This window comes from Sceloporus undulatus, chromosome 2 (genome assembly GCF_019175285.1).
Source record: "Sceloporus undulatus isolate JIND9_A2432 ecotype Alabama chromosome 2, SceUnd_v1.1, whole genome shotgun sequence".
NCBI lineage: Eukaryota > Metazoa > Chordata > Lepidosauria > Squamata > Phrynosomatidae > Sceloporus > Sceloporus undulatus.
Window position 1 is genome coordinate 243,478,141 of NC_056523.1, and position 19,961 is coordinate 243,498,101.

At 38.6% G+C, this 19,961-nt stretch overlaps 1 protein-coding gene across 4 annotated transcripts in view; it reads right to left on the minus strand.

Annotated features, from left to right (window-relative positions):
* PTAR1 (protein prenyltransferase alpha subunit repeat containing 1) overlaps positions 1-19,961 on the minus strand; it is a 51,776-nt gene that overhangs the window by 28,948 nt on the left and 2,867 nt on the right. For all 4 annotated transcript variants that reach the window (XR_006102494.1, XM_042454912.1, XM_042454914.1 and 1 more), the window contains exons 2-3: positions 12,465-12,634; positions 3,842-3,908 (exon numbers count right to left, since the gene is read on the minus strand). Coding sequence is in view for 3 of the 4 variants with exons in the window: in XM_042454912.1 (XP_042310846.1) it covers positions 3,842-3,908; positions 12,465-12,634 (237 nt within the window). In the remaining variant the exon portion in view is untranslated. The remainder of the gene's footprint in view (positions 1-3,841; positions 3,909-12,464; positions 12,635-19,961) is intronic.

The following is a 19,961-nucleotide window of genomic DNA, read 5'->3' on the forward strand; positions in this document are numbered from 1 at the left end:
CACTATATTCTCTCAATAGGGCATATCCACAAGTAAATACATATACTCTAGCCTCAGAGAAGAAATGGAAAGTGGTGTTGGAGCTTTGTATTTGTCTTCTTATTATTATTAGCCCTCCTCCAACCACCATCTTGAGGGGGAGAGAGGCCAGGCCTGAAGAAAAAGAGCCCTCCTCCAACCACCATCTTGAGGGGGAGAGAGGCCTGGCCTGAAGAAAAAGAGCCCTCCTCCAACCACCATCTTGAGGGGGAGAAGAGGCCTTGCAATTTTTTGTATTGTGTTGCAATTTTACTGTACACCGCTATGATCATTGCGGAATAGCGATCTATAAATAAAAAATATTATTATTATTATTATTATTATTATTATTATTATATAAGAATGCGTTTTCCCAGTGAGACAGTGGATAGTTTGTAAACGTAAGTCCTCTTTTTGCCGCTTTTCCTCTTTCTTGTTTTGAGAAGAATTTATTGATGTGTTCAAAATCTTCACACACAACTGCAAATAGGGTGGAACAGAATTTTTACTGATCATGTGCAAAACTGACACACACCAAACACAGAACTCTCCATTCTTTGCTGTACTGTTCACTGGTTAGCTTTGTGTTCAAAGTCACCCTAATCTGCTGATATTCTTAGAACCCAAGGCTGTATTTCCTAGAAATGAATCTGAGTTCAGTAACTCCTGCAGTGAAGTAAATGTGCACTGAACTGCAGCCCTAAAATTCCCTCCAAAGTCTTAACTGTACAAACCACACTCTTCTAGTATTTTAAAACACTGACATTTATACAGTATGATACCATTAAAGGTAAAGGTAGTCCTGACATGAATGTCTAGTCACAACTTACTATAGGGGGCGGTGCCCATCACTGTTGCTAAGCAGAGCTAGCATTGTCTGAAGACTACTTTGGTGGTCATGTGGCCAGCATGACTGCACCAAACGCTGTTACCTTCCCACTGAGAAGTTATACCTATTTATCTACTTGTATTTGCATGCTTTTGAACTGCTAGGTTGGCAGAAGCTGGGACTAATGACAGGAGCTCACCCCATGAAGCAGCACTTGGGCCTCGAACAGCCAACCTTCCAATCATGATAATTGGTGTCTTAACCACTAAGCCACCGCATCCCTCAAATACCATTAAATAGCTAAAAAACAAACTGGCATGTTAACCACTAAGCCGTCACACCCCTTAAACACCATTAAACAACTAAGAAACCTTATTAGTTCCTTCTACCTAAGGGACAGGGAAGATGTGGTCCTCCAGATGTTACTGGACTTATCAGTCCCAGACAGAGCAACCTATGATGAGAACTAAGGTTGGCAAGCAAAGATCACTCTGGATCTTACCACCATTCCTCCAACTGCTGATCCAAGTTGAACGAGACCTTTGTTAGTGCCAAACTAGAATCCACCAGGCAAAGGTCCCATTCAACTTATATCAAACAAACAAAACATTTATGACAGGATGATCATAAATTACAGTAGATTTAAGAGCACCTAACAACAATATGGTTTTCTTCATTATCCAGCTTTCACAACCATACATGGACGTTGAAAATACAATGGCATGGACAATTATAACTTTAGCACTTCACTGTATGTTTTCGGTTTTTATTTATTGCATTTGGTTTTATTTGTATGCCATTCTGAATTCCAATTCTGAGAGGAAATATGGGATATAAAGTAACCAGCAACAACAATTTGAAAAACATAACATAAGGAGAGTCATTTAGTGACTTGCATAAACTCTGTGGAAAGCTTTCAGTCCACAAGTCAAAAAATGCTGATGAAACAGAAGAGACGGTGACCTTCTGCTCATTTCCTTTGCCTATGTAGCCTCCAAATCTGCTTTGGAGTATTGGGAGATCATCTGAAACAAAATGAGAGGTGGCACTGATGACTTTGGATGGAGAAGGAGAAAGATCCTCCCCCTAATTTTTCTGGAAAGAGCAGCCTAGGTTTATGTGCTTGTATGGAGTTTTCCCATGGTAGGAGGAAGCTCTGGATACAATCCAGCATTATGATACAAACTATTTTTTCTACATTGCTATAAAAAAAAGAGACTGCACATGCTGCCTTCATTTATATGCCAATTTTCATCCATAGCATTCTGTGGGCTGTACAAAAATGTTTTTTAAAAAGAAAAATTAAAACCAGACGTAACCACACATTCATTTTTGTGTGTTTGTATGTGCACGCGAGAGAGGGGAGGGGGTCTATTCAAATCCCAAGTGACATTCCCTCAAGGCCTCCATGAATAGCAAAACCATATTTTCTCTCCCCATTTTTTTAGAAGAGGTGATGCTAGGGCTTCAGAGTTGGTGAAGAGTACAGAACAAACTTTGGAACCATACACAATCCCAGGACCATACTTTGCCCATCCAGGTGGTAAACTATGATTTCTAATAGCAAAATAATCTTTTGCCTGGCACACATTCTCCTCCCTCTCCATACAAGCTACAAGAAGGATTTAAAAAGTGTTTCCTTCAGATTTCAATTAACCACAGTTCAACATTAGCCCAAACTCTAAACTGCAAATATTCTTAACTATGCTTTTTGAAACAAGCCAGCTTTGTTAAAGCACAGTTGGAAACTGCATTGTTTCAAGCAAACTACAGTTAAGACAAACCACAATTTGTAGAGCTCAGATGACATGGCAAAATGAAGTTAAGAAAAAACGGAAACAAAAGTTTCCAAAGCCCTCCTTACCACAAAACTGGAGAAAGAGTATGGTGCCTGCGAGTTTGAGAGATTAGGTTCATTGCTGTGACAAGAAAAATATGGTTTAGCATACCATCCAAATTACTATTTGCTTCCACTGAACACATGAATTATATTCATATTCAGGGATGAATGACAAATTGATGCCTTATATTGCTCTCCATAAAGTAATTGCTGAGAAAAGATCTGTCTAAAGATCTTATTCAATGCCATCGTTTAGATTGCAGTCCATTATTTACATATCAAGAAACTGATACTCATGTATAAGCCTAGAAATTTTAAACAAAAAACTGACCCCTCCAAAAACTGAGTTGACTTATCCATGAGTCAAAAATGGAACCACTCTCTTTCTCTGAGTAGAGTGGCAAAAGGAGAGAGCTTAGTCCATCCCAGGAGCACCTAAGCATCCTTTGTTACGTCCCTCTAAGTTTTTATCCTCAATGTATCCACAGGTCAGATCAAAATCCATAATTTTGGTACCAAAACCTGCGCTCTACTTATACATGAGGTTGACTTATAGCCGAGTATATATGGTACATATCATGGGACTAAGACTACAGCTCTAAGCGTATTTACCAGAAAGTTAAGGCCCACTGAACAGATTAGGATTTCCTTTCATATGTTTAGAATTGAACTGCAAGAAATGTTTTTCCGGCTAGTTTCTAATGTGTTTGTGAGTGTGTGCATATATGTAGCAGACAACACAGACAACTTACTTTCTATTTTAATCTGAAAGAACACCGATATTTCATTAAAACAAAGTTTTTAGAGTCTTATGGTGAAAATAATTAAAGTGAGCTTTGTATGGCAAAGTTTATAGATCTGCCATTCTAAAATACATTGTAGACTAATCACAGATATGGTTCTTTAGTCAAAATATATCCTTTCCCCAGGCAGGTATAATAAAGACTGAAATTCATGTTCTGAAAGTACTATCACAAAGTGTGAAATGTGGTAACATTAGCGGGGAGGGCAGAGATAAGAAATCTGATTAAAAGATTCTGTAAGGTACATCAGCTGAAAGAACAGCTGATAAGTTGCTGCATACTGCTTTAAAAAGCCTATGGCTCAGTCAGATGTTCAAGGAGTTACCAAAAAGCTGTATATGCTCAACATACCTTACATTCCATGCAGTAGTGAAGTCTGGGTTCAATAGCAGCAATGTGCAGGTGACATCTATCAATTCTAAAAAGAAAACAAAACATCAAAATCTATAAAAGTCAGTATTTATATTCCCAGAGTCACGGAAGCCTCCAACAATACTTTTTTTTAAATTATCTTTATTAGATATTTGTGTACATATATATGTTTACTTAAGCATTAGAATCATTCCATTTTTCCCCCCATACATATTTTAAATCGAACTTGGGGGGATACCATCCACAATAAAAAAGTAAAGAATAATCAAAATACACAGCATTTCAATAATGTTGCTTTCAACCTTTCCATATATGTATCTATACGTTACATTTATAAGTACCTAATACAATCTTATAGAGATTTAATGCGCTCTGACCTGTTATCTACACTATTTACAAGTAATCATCAACATTTTGGCACAACAAATTTTTATATCCATTTGTCATCTAATTTACATCTTTTGTACCAATACCTTTCCAATGGTTCCCATTCTTTTAACTTCTTTTCTTTATTCTTATCATCATTTATCATCATTGTTAATTTATCTAATTCTTTAATTTCGATCAATTTCCATAACCACTCATCTATTCTAGGTATGGTTTTTTTCTTCCAATTTTTAGCCAGAAGTATTCTGGCCGTAGTAGTCACATAAAGGAAGATTCTCCAAAATTTTGGTTCAAGCGTTCCACCAAGGAAAGATGTCATATTAAGTAAAAATAATTCCGGAGTACAAGGAAATTTCACATACTTTTGTGAATACTTTTTTATTAATACATGAACAGAATCAACTATTTCCTTAACAATGTGGACATCTATGTTAGTTCTAAATTCCTTGGCCAATGAAGTCTCTCTGGTAACAAACAACAACAACAATAACAGCAGCAACCCCAAATGGGCAGCATGAAATCATGGGGGTGAAGACAATGGCAAACCGCTTTTTAACAAATCTTGCCAAGAAAACCCAATGCTAGGTTCACCATAAGTCGGAAACGACTTGAAGGGACACAACAACAACAACAAATTTGTTTTTTAATTCAGTTCATTAAGACAGCTGTTCATGAGACACTATATAGCATATTACAATAGTTCTCAAACTGTGGAGCACAACTCAAAAGGAAGGAGCAGGAGTTCCTCGCTGGGGGGTGGGAGGACAAGAAATATAGGCTCCTATTAACTGATAATCGACCCAAGTCAACCCACCTCCCCATCGTTTCACTGGATCCCACTTCAGCAGAGGGGATGGGAAGGAAGGAGCTTGGGTCAACCCAAACTGAGAACCACTGGCATATAGCATGAATGACAGTCCATGAACCAAATAAAATGTGTTATATCTTTAAGGTACTGCTGAAATATTCATTGTTTATGTCAGGGGTAGGCATCCTTTTTGAGCTGGGGGCCAGGTTGCTGTCCCTCAGACAACTGGGGGGCCGAAGCCAAAAAATAAATAATTAAATAATTTTTTAAAAAATTGCTCAGTGGACACTTTTTTAAAAAAAAGTGGAGGACACGCAAAAAAATTTGCTGATTTTTTAAAAAATGTTAATATAAATGCATGTTTCTGAGGTTTCTATAGACAATTGCCCCTGTGCGTGAGAGGCCAAAGGCCCCGGCGGCAATCGGCGGCAGGACCGGGCTGGGGCTGGTCCCAAGGCCTCACCAGGCCGCATCCAGCCCGCGGGCTGCAGGTTACCTACCCCTGGTTTATGTAATACAGGGTAACATAGCTGCCCAGTTGGAAATGTTAATGCCTACCTGAGGAAAGGGTGGTCTGCACTAGCTTAAATGAAGCAGGAGTTGAGTCGTTATCAAAGAAACCTAGTTTAGAATCAGAATCGTAGAGTGGGAAGAGACCACAAAGGCCATCCACTTCAACCCCATTCTAACATGCAGGAACTCTCAATCAATCAAAGGATCCCCGACAGATGGCCATCCAGCCTCTGTTTAAAGACCTCCAGGGAAGGAGAATCCATCACTCTTTTGAGGAAGTATTTTCCACTGTCGAACAGCCCTGACTGTCAGGAAGTTTCTCCTAATGTTGAGGTGGAATCTTATGTAGTTCAACTTGTGGTCTACTTGGACTCCTAGATCCCTTTCACAGGTAGTGTCATTAAGCCAGATGCCCTCCCCCCCCCATCCTGTATCTATGCATTTCATTTTTCTGCCCTAGTTTTTGTCATTGTTATATTTGGAGTTTTTGTTGTATATTTGAAGGGGGGAGGGGGAATTATGCATATTGTATTATATTGCATTAGAGTTGTATTGTATTGTATTACTGTATTCCATTCCATTAGAATTGCATTTGCTATTATATAATTTCTTTTTACTTGTTTTGCTCTGTTAATTGTTATGTATTTTACTTTGTTAATTTTATTGTTGCTATAATTACTATGTATTTTTGGTTGTTATAATTGCTATGTATTTTTTTGTTATTTATTGCTATTGTTAATCGCTATTTTATTTCATTGTTATTAATGCATTGCTATGTTACATTTGTTTTTTAATTCATGTTTATTGTTATTGCCTTGTATTATCCCCTCTGTTATAAGCTCCAATGTCTCCTGGTAATTACTTCTCATGTCAGTTTTGTTATTCTAAGGTACAAAGTTGGAGCTACAGGTGTCCCCAGGTATTTAAATTATTCAAGCAAAGACCAATCACACAAATTTTGTCTAATACATGTATATGATAAAATGCTAATTTTAAAACTATTAAGAGTTTAAACTTCACAAATGTAGTAAACAAGAATAAGTTACACAGAACATGCAAGAATGTTGCTCTCTCACCATTTATCAGTTATAGCCTCCTCGCATCACTGTATATGTACATTGCAATCCTATACATGCTTACTAAGTTTAGTGGGGTTATTCCAAGATAAGTGGATATAGGAGCACAGTATTGTAGTCATGCTAACAGCAATCCCTCATTTTTTTAATTCCTTTGGTAACATTACATGAAACTTTTACTGTTATCCCAGTGTTCTTACAGCTCTCATTTATCCTTAACCTCTATGGGCAAGCTCTCATTGTCTCCCCACCCCTGTTTTCCATATGTCAAGACTTCACCAGAAATAAGATAGCTAAGAATAAGCCAGGAATGTCCATTAACAAAGATAAATTCTGGAATAGGAGGAAAATACCTCTGTTTATGTATCAAATACCTTTCCCTCACCACTGAAACTAGGATCCATGCAAATAAAGGAAAACCAGGGATGACGATAATAATAATTTATAGCCCGCCCAATCACAAGGAATCCGGGTGGGTTACAACAATAAAAATAAAGAGAATAAAATAAAATAAAATACAATAGATAAATAAATAAAATTCAATAAAATTAAAGAGAGCGAAGTGAGTACATTCACAGTTAGGCCTGATGGAAATCGGGCCTCTCTTTTTCACTCCCTCCCAGGTCTGATGATGACAGGATGGAGGGAGGGCTCTTCTTCTTGAGGAAAGGATTTTATTTTAATTAATTTTAATTTAATTCTTCTCATTAAATTTAAGAGAAGACTTGGTGGACAGAGTGACACAAGTCACAGTAAATGGGGAGTGGAACTAGGTAGGGAAGGCCTGCCGGAAGAGATCCGTCTTAAGAGCCTTCTTAAAGGCTGTAAGAGTAGAAATGTTGCAGATCTCCTTCGACAGGTCATTCCATAGCTTCTTTGATGACAAAACATGCATCAATTGATCTGAGTGGACAGTTTATTAACCCTACACTACCATGCTTACAACTCAGGAATGACATTTGGGTCATACTGGAAGCTTAGACATATTCCCAAAACATATATAAGATTGCACAGTTGAGCATTAATTACTGCCACCCACCAATCCAATTAACTCATGTTCTTATTAAAGCTTGTAATTTATGACTTGAACTAAATTCAGGGAGCACTTTCTGGAGAAGGGGCTTTGGAAAAGGAAATAAAGAGAGATAAAAATAAAGATGTTTCTGTCACAGCACACATATGCTATGAAATGTAGACAGAAGAAAGAAAATGAGAAGCAAAGTAGAAACAGAACAAAAACAGAAAGTACAGTCGGCCCTTCTTATACACGGATTTTTTATACACGGATTCAAGCATACACGGTTTGAAAATGTTCCAAAAAAGTATAAATTTACCTTGATTTTCCATTTTTTATTAGGGACACCATTTTGCTGTGTCATCATACTTAATGGGACTTGAGCATACACGGATTTTGTTATACACGGGGGATCTTGGAACCAAACCCCAGCATATAACAAGGATCCACTGTAAAATTTAGAGACACCTTACTTAGAAAGGTGAAAGGAGGGAAGTACAGAAAATAAGAACAGAATAACAAAGAATGAAGTGGAAAGATATGAGGTAGGAGGGTGTAGCGAAAATACTCTTCTGCAGTTATCAAAGCAATGCTGCCCTCTTGAGTCAATAAAAATGTAAAAGTGGCCCTTAGAGAAGCTTGAGATACAACTCTGTTTCCAATAAAAACACACATCTGCAAAATAAGAGCAGACACTGCATAGATTTGTACTTAAGTATACAATAGATGATTATAATGAATAAACCAGAACTCAACGAAATAAAAGAATTTATTTAGTAAAATATTTTCATCTTGCCCTATATCACAAGACCTCAGAGTGGTGTACTGATATAATTCATTTAAAATAATTTTAAAAATTAAAACATCATGGAATAAATTTAAATTGCTTAATAGCATACTAAAAATTAGCAATTAAAATATATTAAAACAATTTAAATACATGTACCTATATAGATATCAGCTAAATTATTACCCTCTCTGTTAATAAAATGTTATGTTTTAACTTGGTGTCACAGATGCCAGCTTCACTGCCAATGAACCTCTCAAAAAGAGTTGATTTCACAACAGGAGTGCCACAGCAGAAAGGCGCCCCCCCTCTCTAATCTGGGCATTTTGTGACCACTTTTCCTGTGTTACCCCCTCCCTGTTCTGTGCCCGCCCTGTATGGGCTGACCTCATATATAAGTCAAGGACAGTTTTGGGGCCAAAATCATGGATTTTGATATGACGTGGATAAGTCGAGGGTCAAACAATGGGGCATGTTACAAAAGATCTAAAGGGGGAAACAAAGCACCACTTCCCTTCCTACTTCTCTCTCTCTGAACCTCTCCCAAGGGTCACAGTTGGCATGTAAAACGTGGAAACAAATCTTGGTGCGCATGCACACACTCTTCCCCCCCCCTTTTCCTTTACCACCAGGATTTCCAAGGCTCATGGCTTGCAAAATGGGTACAGACCTCTCTCTTTTCCCTTCACCCCCCAGGATTTCCAAGGCTCATGTCTTGCAAAACGGGGTACAGATCCCCCTCTTCCCTTTGCCCCCAAGATTTTCAAGGCTCATGGCTTACAAAACAGGGTACAAGCCCCCTCACTCTCTCTCTCTCTCTCTCTCTCTCTCTCTCTCTCTCGTCTCACCAGTTGTTTATTAGCTCTGGCTACGAAGGAAGGCTGAGGGATAACACACACACAGAAGAGAGTGTGCAGGGACTCAAACAGAAAAGCAAACTCTCCCTCTCTCTCTCTCCTTGTCTCAGCAGCTATTTGTTAGCTCTGGCTACGAAGGAAGGCTGAGGGATAACACACACACACACACACACACACACACACACACACACACACAGTGCACAGGAACTCAAACAGGGAGCTGGCGACGAAGAAAGGGTGGGCACTTCTTTTAGGAACTTTATAAGCAGTATTAACTTGCTGCCCTGTATATAAGTCAACCCATGATTTTGGAATCCATTTTGGGGGCATAAATTTCTCGACTTATAGCTGAGTATATACGGTATATAAACTGCATGTTATTATACAGTGGGCCCTTGTTATCCACTGGGGTTTGGTTCCAGGGCCCCTTGTGGATAACATAATCTGTGGATGCTCGAGTCCCATTAAATGCAATGGTATAGTAAAATAGTGTCCCTTATAAAAAATGAAAAATCAAGGTTTGCTATTTGGAATTTATACTTTTTGGAATATTTTCAAGCCGTGGATGCTTGAATCCATGGCTAAAAAATCTGTGGATAAGGAGGATGGACTGTACATGCATATCCTATCTTTCTTTAACAAAATGAGAGGCACTATTAGTTTTAAAGTGAATTTAAAACTAGGGAATCACCAGTAGTCTCACACATATGCCTGACATACACTAACTTAACTCAGAATCATGTGCCTTTAAACCATGCCTTTGAGTCATTATCTACCTTAATAACTATCCCTTGATAACCAGTCTACTTGCCAGCTCTGTCAGTACTGACTGTCTTTTTTTTAAAAAAAATATGAATATACAGAAGAAATAAGCCATTTCTGGGTGCTTTGTCACTCTTGTTGTGTGCCTTCAAGCTTTTTCCAACTTACGGAGACCTTAAGTTCACCAACTATATCGTGGGGTTCTCTGAGGCTGAGAGTGTGTGACTTGCCGAAGGTCGCCCAGTGGGTTTCCATGACTGAGCAGGGATTCAAATCCTGATCTCCAGAGTTGTAATCCAAAGCTCAAACCAGTATGGCATGCTGGCTCACTCTACATATTAAGATCTAATATACTGAATATTCTTGCCAAGATTGAATGGTGTACTTCTGCTGATTTCCACTGCTTTTACCAGAAAAGGCAATTCTCCTCCATCTTGAATCCTTGAGTGAGAGGGCCACATCAGGAGAGAGCAAGAGCAGAGGTCAGCTACTAAATCCAAGGTAGAACAGGTGGTTGGTTTGTTTGTTTTTTAAGTAGTCTGTGAGCTACGGAACACTTTCCCCACAGAATATTCATTTAGCCCTCACCTAATTTGTCTTATGGCAACAGCATTCTTTCTGACAAAAGCCATCTCTCTGAATTCTGATCCCTTTAGATCTGGATTTGAGATCACAGCCACAGTACAGAATCTGCCTCACACAGCAAGGCATGAAGGGTGGCAGATTGGTACCCCCATCTCCTGAATAGTGAATCAGTGAGTCACTACTCAAAATTAATCTTTCCCTCTATCTTCTAGATGGAGGAACAAATTCAATATTAATCTATTGTTTGTTGTAAATTGGAATAGTCTTGCTTGTTGTGGGCTCTTGCCAGACAAATATAATTGATTCTCTCAGATACCAAGCCAAAATGCAGACATTCATGCCAAAACAATGTATTATTTCTTCAATATATCACTACATGATTGGTCTAGTTTTGAGTCAAATGAGTGAGACCAGGGCAAAGCAAAATATATATAAAATGCTCTTTTATGATGCTCACTGAAAAAAATTGAACTAGTTTCAGTGAAATTGTTATTTCATGTCTTATGATGTTGTACACCGCCCTGATTGCATAGAAGGGCGGTATATAAATAAAATTTTATAATTATTATTAAATTAGAGTGAGAATAGGATATGTGACTCATGAAAATATACATCTCTCTTTCTCATATTTTGATCAAATAAACAAATATTCAGACTCAGACTCAGAAAGTGTGAACAATCTGACCATCACAGTCAAGGAAAAGACAGCACACTTGTCCCTCCATATTCACAAGGGTTAGGGGCACAAGACCCCCGTGAATATGGAAAAACCACAAATAACAAAAACACCATGTTTTTACCTGAGAGGACACCTCTCTAGGAACCTACAGGTCCTCCAGTGCAGCTCTGTGGCTCTACTGCATGAATACTTGCAGTACACAAGTATTCAAAAAGCCCTGCAAATGCATCTTCATTCAATCTACATACAGAGATAAATTTGTCACTCAAGTTAATGGCAAAAGCTGGATTGCCCTCCTGTCTTTTATGTAAGACACTGTAAAACATTATGTCTCTGACTCTAAATAGCCAAGCCCCCCATAGGAAATATTTATACCGGCGCAGGGAGATTTTTAAAATCTTATATTATTAAGCTATGAACCTTAAGTATTACATTACAAAGTCACCTTGTTTTGTATTCAGCTGAGAATTATCTACCTTTCTAGTCTGTACAATGAGTGTAACTTACACTAAGCACATTACTGTATCGGGAATTAATCCCATCAATTTTAAAGGAGGCTACGTTAAATGAGGTATGCTGAGAATTATAGTCTTTGGCCTAAATGTGAGGCAAATTTAGAAATGTTTAAATCAACGGCTTTAATGTTTTGTGTAGATTTAGGTCCCACATAGCCTTCTGTAGCTTTCCCAGAATGGCCCTATAAAAGTATTGGTTCCCTGCTAAATAGTGATAAAGACAGAACATAAATGGCTAGAAACAAAAGCATCACCTTACAGTATTTAACACACTTGCACGACATCATTGTCAAGACACAAGCGTCTCTTTTTGTTCCAGCATTTCCCATGTTAAAAGTTTTAAGACTGCTTATGGCAATTCACAGAAAAATTAGGCACATGTACAGTTGTCCCACCATTTTTGCAGGGCTCTGTTCCAGACCCCCTCCCCCCCAAAATGGAAATTCACGCATATTGAAGCCCAATTGGCTTGAATGGCTGCACACCACAGGAACACATGCCATTTTAACCCTCTTCACTTGCTGGTCTGTGAAGGACAGTGCCCGTAGACTCAAAGTCTGTGAAAATGAAGGGAGGACTGTACTAACAAAACAATGTATATTTTATAGAGTAACTTACCGTCTTTGTTGAGCCATTGTTTTCTTTGTCTATAGTGAAGGAGTTTGTTATGGACATACGGCAAAAGAAATTTAACACACCAGCTTTCCACGCCAAGTTTGTTTTCTACTAGGACTATGGGGCTCCGATTATATCTGGCTTCAGGACAGGGAATTAATCCAATTTCATCTCTAAAAGCCAAAAAAGACAGGTAAAAATATAATTAGATTCCTATTTCCCACTTTCACCAGTTATTAATCATAAAGTGCCTGCTACTTTTTCTTATTTGGCCCAGCCATTTCATTTCTTCTTCTTCTTCCTTCACCTGCCTGTTTGATCCTTGTTCACTGTTCCAGCAGTGAAACAAACAAACTGAAAATCTCCTTTTGTGTAATTAACTCTTATATACATTGACTTAGAAATAAGTCTCAAAATATTCAATGGGGTTTTCTCCCTAGCAAATTAAGGCCATAATCCTATACATACTTAAGAGCAGTCCTCACTAAACTCAATGGGACTTGAAGTATGGATAGGACTGGGCTAAAAATTGTCTCAGTGACTAAGATTTCTCCTTATAGTGTCTATACTTTCCAGTCTATGGGACATAAATGGTCTTAGAAATAAGCCCCAGAAAATTCAGTCGGATAAAAATGCTTAACATCGTAACCTAAGGGGCATCTTTTTCTTTCAGCATTATACACAGCTACAAGATACAACCTATCATTTATTTCATTAGTTGCTCATGGTAACTGCACAGACTGGCATCCTGTTCATGAATTACAGTTGCCTAAAATCTGACTCATGTCACTGCAATTCACTTTTACAGTTGTTGCACAGGTTGGAAGTCTCTTCCAATCATGCAACAACCCTGTGTCCTCCCAAAAAACTACTGTTTAAGCAGTGTAACCCCCATCAACATGACCATTTCCACATTACTGGAAAGTAGTAGGATGAATGAGGACACATCCAGCCCTTTTCCAGTAGCTGGCCATACTGTAAAAGGCAAGTGTCCCAAATGCATGTTACAGTGCAACCAGCAACAGAAAAAGAGATAGACATCATCCTTCCCACTCTCTGGCTATGGGGAGGGGAGCTGCACCACTTAAAAGGTAGGCTTTTGCAGGTTAAGGAGCCAGTGTGGTGTAATGGTTTGAGTCTTGGACTAGGATGCTGGAGACCAGGGTCCGAATCCCGGCTCAATCATGAAACCCACTGCGTGACCTTGGGCAAGACACTTTCTCAGCCTCAAAGGATGGCAATGGCAAACCCCTGTGAAGAAACTTGCCAAGAAAACCCCATGATAGAATAGCCTTAGGGTCATCATAAGTCAGAAACAACTTGAAGGCACACAACAACAACAAATAAGAATGGGAGACTGCAATGAATCCCAAGTGGTGTAGGCTATATTTCAAAGGAAGGTACTGGCAAAAGCACCTCTGAATAATCCCTGCCTAAAAAATGAAGTCACCATAAGTCAATTAAAAGGCATGTAGGCGCACACAAATACTATCACTTCATGAGACATAGCTACAGGGACACAGCTATGTCTCCTGATGCAGACTCTCAGACCCAGTCTACATGCAAGTTAAGTCTATATGCTCTGGATTGGGTCTTTCTTGTGGTCACACCATTGTCACAGGATGATATGGTGAGGGTACGAGAGAGGCCTCCTTGGTGGCTGCTCCCAAGCTGTGGAATTCCCTTCCACAGGAAGCTAGCCTGGCCCTACTTCATTTCCCCTTTCACCAGAAAATGAAGATACAGTGGTGCCTCGGGTTACGAAATTAATTCGTTCCGCCGCGGCGTTCGTAACCCGATTTTTTTCGTAACCTGAAAAAGCCATAGGCGCTAGCGCTGGAAAGCCGCGTTTCGTGCGAAAAAGCGCCGAAAAGCACCAAAAATTTTTTTCGTAAGCCGAGAAAAAAAAACGTAACCCGGAACAGTTTTTTCCTATGGGATTTTTTCGTATCCCGGAAATTTCGTAAGGCGGTGCTTTCGTATCCCGGGGTACCACTGTAGTGAAATTGTAACAGGAGGAACAAGAAAGAAACAACGTGTAAATATGTTACTGAATGGCTCTTGGATGAATGGGTGTGAAGCAATGCTTGGAACAACAGAGGGCAACTAATCCCAGCACAGAGAACTTTGCAATTTGAGGAGGGGACTCTCAAGTCCCATCAAATGAGGCGGATTTTAAATATGGACAACTGAGAGCTGACAGTTGGATAAGTCAGAAGAAAGAGTCAGTTGGGAGCAATTGTGTAATGGGGTGTCTGAATTGTTTGAAGGAAACACATTGTTATATGCTTGGAACGAAGAACTAGAATTTGTTAAAGCATTTACTGTTTCTACAAGATATGATGAACCACATTCATTCTCTTGTTAATTTGTTAACTCTGGTTCGAAACACACTGCCAAAATAATTCAATCTGAAACTGCTTTAATAATAATAATAAAGTATTTATTTATATTCTGCCTCTTCCTTTTTGGGGATCAAGGTGGGAAACAACAGAGATTAATATAATACAAAATAATACAATTTAAAAAAACTCGAGTCCTCCCAACCCATACCCTCCCTCTGGAATAAAATTACAACAATAAAACCATATATTAATACAATATCAAATGACAAGTTAATATGAGTTAACAAATGGCGACAGCTAGGGAATTCTGGGAACTGTAAGTTTTGTGAGACATTTAGCCTTCTCTGTCAGAGAGCTCTGGTGCTACACTAAACTACAATTCTCAGGATTCCCTAACACTGAACCAGGGGCAATTAAAGCAGTCTCAAACACTCAGACCACTAGGCCAGGTTGCATTTTTATCTTTATAGTTATGATTTTACAATTATATATTGTTTTCAATTAAACATGTTAACTAATTTAATTGTACAGTTAGCCCACTGTATCTACAGATTCTTTATCAATGGATTTAAGCTTCCACAGCTTGAAAATATTTTTTAAATACATAAATTCCAAAAAGCAAATCTTGCATTTGCCATTTTACATAAGGCACACCATTGTATTTAATGGAACTTGAACATCCACAGACTTTGTTATTCAGAGGGGTTCTGGAATCAAACCCCAAAGGATACCAAGGGCTCACCGTATTTTAAAAACCCTTTATCATCTGGTTTTTAGTTATAAATGGCTTTCAGTGCCATGTTGGGAAAAATACAAGGTAATAAATAAAGCAGTAGTGAGGGGGAAGACATAGTTTATTTCATTGCTTTAAAAATTTTAAAGGATGAGGCAATTCTACCCACGTCAGAACTTGAGTGCACAAGACTAATACAGAGAAACTCTCCCTCAGTCTTAAGTCCAACACGCCTGTCACTCAATTACAGAATGCAAATACAGTTGTCCCTCCTTATCCATGGTTTTTTTTATCCATGGATTCAAGCATCCACAATTTGAAAATATTAAAAAAAGTATAAATTCCAAATAGCAAACTTTGATTTTCCTTTGTATAAAAGGGGCATAATTCTTCTACCTCATTGTATTTAATGGGACTTGAGAATCCACAGATTTTGTTATCCACTGGGAATCCTGGAACCAAACCCCAGCAGATACCAAGGGTCCACTATAAAAAGCAATGGATGGTCAGCTGGAAAAAGGAGGCAAGAACTGAGTAATTAATTTGAAAGCTGAGTGCATATTGGCTTAGCATGGCAGTGAAAAGTTTGCTGCTCTTAACTGCTCTCTATGTGGTCCTATAAGCCAAGAGAACCCCAACCACTACTGTGGAAAAAAAAATTGTGGGGCAGCTTGCCACACATAAGTAACAGTGTGCTTGGAGGGAGGAGCAATGCTGTTGCTTTCACGGAGAGATAGGAGAGAACTCATTTTCAAAATTCCCATAACCATTTCTAGAGCTTAGCAAGAAGGAAGTAGAGCTTTAAACACTGCCATCTTTGCAAGCTGAGATGTGGGACAGTGTGTGGAGAAAGTGTGTGGTATACAAAAATGTGTAACAGCCTCATTCATCAACTGACACCAGTGGTGACCCTCAAGGCCAAAATGCTTGTGGATACACAGTGTGGTATAACCTAATTAAACTAACAACAGGAAGATATTTACCGTATATACTTGACTATAAGTCAACCTCATGTATAAGTCGAGGGCAAGTTTTGGGGCCAAAATTATGGATTTTGACATGGCCCGTGGATAGGTCGAGTGTAAAATTTGGAGGCGCCTTCAGCGTGTGTATGCAAGGGGCAAGAGGGAGGCAGCAATCAATACCAAGCTTCAGAGTTTCAGTCTTCACTCCCAAGACAGCAAAACTCAAGTGTGGGAGAGGGACTGTTAAACAAACAGCAATCAATCAATCAATCAATCACCAAGGACTCTGCCTGTTTGGCTCAAGACAGAAAGAAACTGCATGGGGAAATCTGAAAGAGCTGCTATCACATTACCATACAGACCTATAAATAAGTCAACCTAGGTTTTGGGGGTCAATTTCTGGGCATAAATTCCCCTTCTGGTAAACCTCCCCCCCCCCAAAAAAAAAATCTGGGAGATGAATTATGGAATATTTTCTTTTAGAATGATGAATAAAACATTTAATACAAGGTGGTCATGTATCTACATGAGCATTTTCTCACATTGTTTCAAAAAAAAGCTATGCAGCAGGTAACATTTTATGTAAGACTACATACAGTACCATTGAAATTCACGAACTTTTGTTTCCTTCTTTTTATGGGAATGAGTGCTTCGTGTCTGTCTGGCACTATGGATAATGACTAGAGACAAGTTTTTGTTTTGTTTAATTTTAGTAATGTCAATGGTTTCTCCTGTTTTTTATTGGATTTTTTTAAAAAAAATCAACTCCTCGTTTATTTTTAAGAGGTGCCTTACAAATCACATGTTCCTTACAATTCAGGACTTTTAGTTCCATTTGTAACAAAAAGTAAATTTTAAAAAGTAAATCATTTCTAATTATTTTCTGAATAAACTGTACTTTTAATATGAACATGATGCTCTTATGCCAAGCCAAATTATATGTTTGGCATGGATGACTGACATCTGGCTTGTTGTGACAAATAAAACGGGTACTATTAAGAAGCAATGGTTTGTTATCCAAACATGAATTCCACCCTAAATCCAAGGTCTTTTGTTTGCTTATGAACTCTGGCTTGCTTAAACCATGAAATGGGATGACATTCAAAATCTCAACCGTAGCCTGTTTTCTCAGATATTCACCTTGCATATAACAAAAAGAAACCAAGCAGAAATAAGAAATACAAGCCAAGGACTGTATTATTATTAAACACATCATTTATAGCATAAGCAACAAACCACAACTTATTGTGATGTGGGAATGCAGCCTTTATGTATTACTGGAAAAGCAACCTATGGAATCCTTAAACAACAGGGACAAAATACGTACTAACAGAGGAAATGTTTCCCAATACTTCAAGTACAGGAATGAAATTCATTTATCCAATTTAGAGAGGTTATTGAAGTGAACTTTTTTGTTTTAATAATATCTACAAATAGCCCAACTTAATATAACTTAGAATCATAGAATCATAGAGTTGGAAGAGACCACAAGGACCATCCAGTCCAACCCCGTCATGCAGGAAATCTCAATCAAAGCATCCCAGATAGATGACCGTCCAGCCTCTGTTTAAAGACCTCCAAGGAAGGAGACTCCACCACTCTTTGAGGGAGTGCGTTCCACTGTCAAACAGCCCTTATTGTCAGTAAGTTCCTCCTAATGTTGAGGTGGAATCTCTTTTCCTGGAGCTTGCATCCATTGTTTCAGGTCCTGTTCTCTGGAGCAGCAGAAAACAAGCTTGCTCCCTCCTCAATATGTCATCCCTTCAAATATTTAAATAGGGCTATCAAATCACTTCTTAACCTTCTCCAGGCTAAACATACCCAGCTCCCTAAGTCGTTCCTCATAGGATATGGTTTCCAAACCCTTCACCATTTTAGTCACCCTCCTTTGGACACTTAGTTTATGAACAGGTTCTAAAATGGGTTAAAGCTCGAAACACAGCACATTAAGTTTGACAAATTAAACAGATATTTAAAAATAGAGCAGAGCCAAGGTGGTTTGTCCTACTTTAGTGAGAAAAACACTGCCGAGCAAAACATGTCAAAACTTTTGAGTGAAAAATATGAGTGTGATGTTTAATTTATAACTCCTACAGAAATAAAAATAAAAAACCTTACCTTTCTGTAATAAGATTGCTTTAATCTACTTGAAAGCAAGAGAAAACCCAGTATGACAGACAATACCACACATCCCAAGCATACAGATTGAAAGAAACTGCCTTCTTAAGGGCTTTTGTCTTTGTTTATCACAGAGGTAGATATACCAGGAATCTGAGCTTGCTAAGGCTGCTTGTAGTGTGCACATGCAGAGATAAACATGTATTTGCAACCACATAATGCATGAGGCCACCATTCACCCACCAAACCACAGCAGAAGCTTCCCAGGTATTGAAAGAACAGCTGTATTTGATCTTTGCCCACAAGAGTACTTTATTCTAAAACTACTTTCACTTTCTGTGCAGAAAGAACAGAGTCCTGTTTTTGTCACTACTGAAGGGCTGGTAGGTGTGGGAAGCTTAGCCTCTTGAGTAAAAAGCAGAAAGCAATGGATCATTTCTCTAGCTTTCAATGAACTACTTTAAGATATAAAACATTAATGGATTCCTTTCCTCCAAGCTCTCATGTGTTACAGTTTAAACATCAGCACCTAACCAAGATTCAACCTCTATTTTTACTCAACATTTCCTACACCACTTTCTAAAAATTGCTAAGCAAGAAGTATAAAATTGAGACAACAAGGCATACAACAAAACAACAATTAAAAGATCACCAGTTAAAACAGCTACAAAGATCAACCTCGTAAAAAAAAAAAAAGGCATTGCTAATCACTATCCAACTACCCAGGAACAGGAATGGCTCTAGGAAGCGACCTCTGTGGTAAAAATGATTTTTATGAAGGAATCTAATTCTGTTTGAAACAACCAAAATATATCCCCCAGATCCCAAGAATATCTAAGACAGCTTCACTTAACCTGGAATCCTCCAGTTTTGCAGGACTATAATCTGGACATGATCCCCAGACAGAATTATCACACTGATGGGGCTAACAGGAAGAACACTGCAAGTGCATCTAGAATGCTATGTTGGGAAAGACTATACAGTACCTCCATCTTGTCTAGATTAAGCTTCAGTTTATTTACCCATAGCCTTTTCAGAACTGACCCAGATCCAGTTCAAAACTGTCTTCACTGGGTCTGGAAGACTGAAATGCAAGACAGAGACAGTATCACCTCATTATACCCTGGCCCATGTCCTGATGCACTTTTTATGTGGAAGTCTGAACAGCAGAGAAGACCAATCTCTCAGCACCACAGTGAGACCAACCAGTCAGGAAGAACAGAAGTCCTATTGTAGCCAGGCAGTCTAGAAGAATACAACGGTCAATAAAATCTAATTCTGTCAAGAGACTCAGGAAAATCAGCAGGGTCACACATTCATCCTAACCATGTCCCACCAC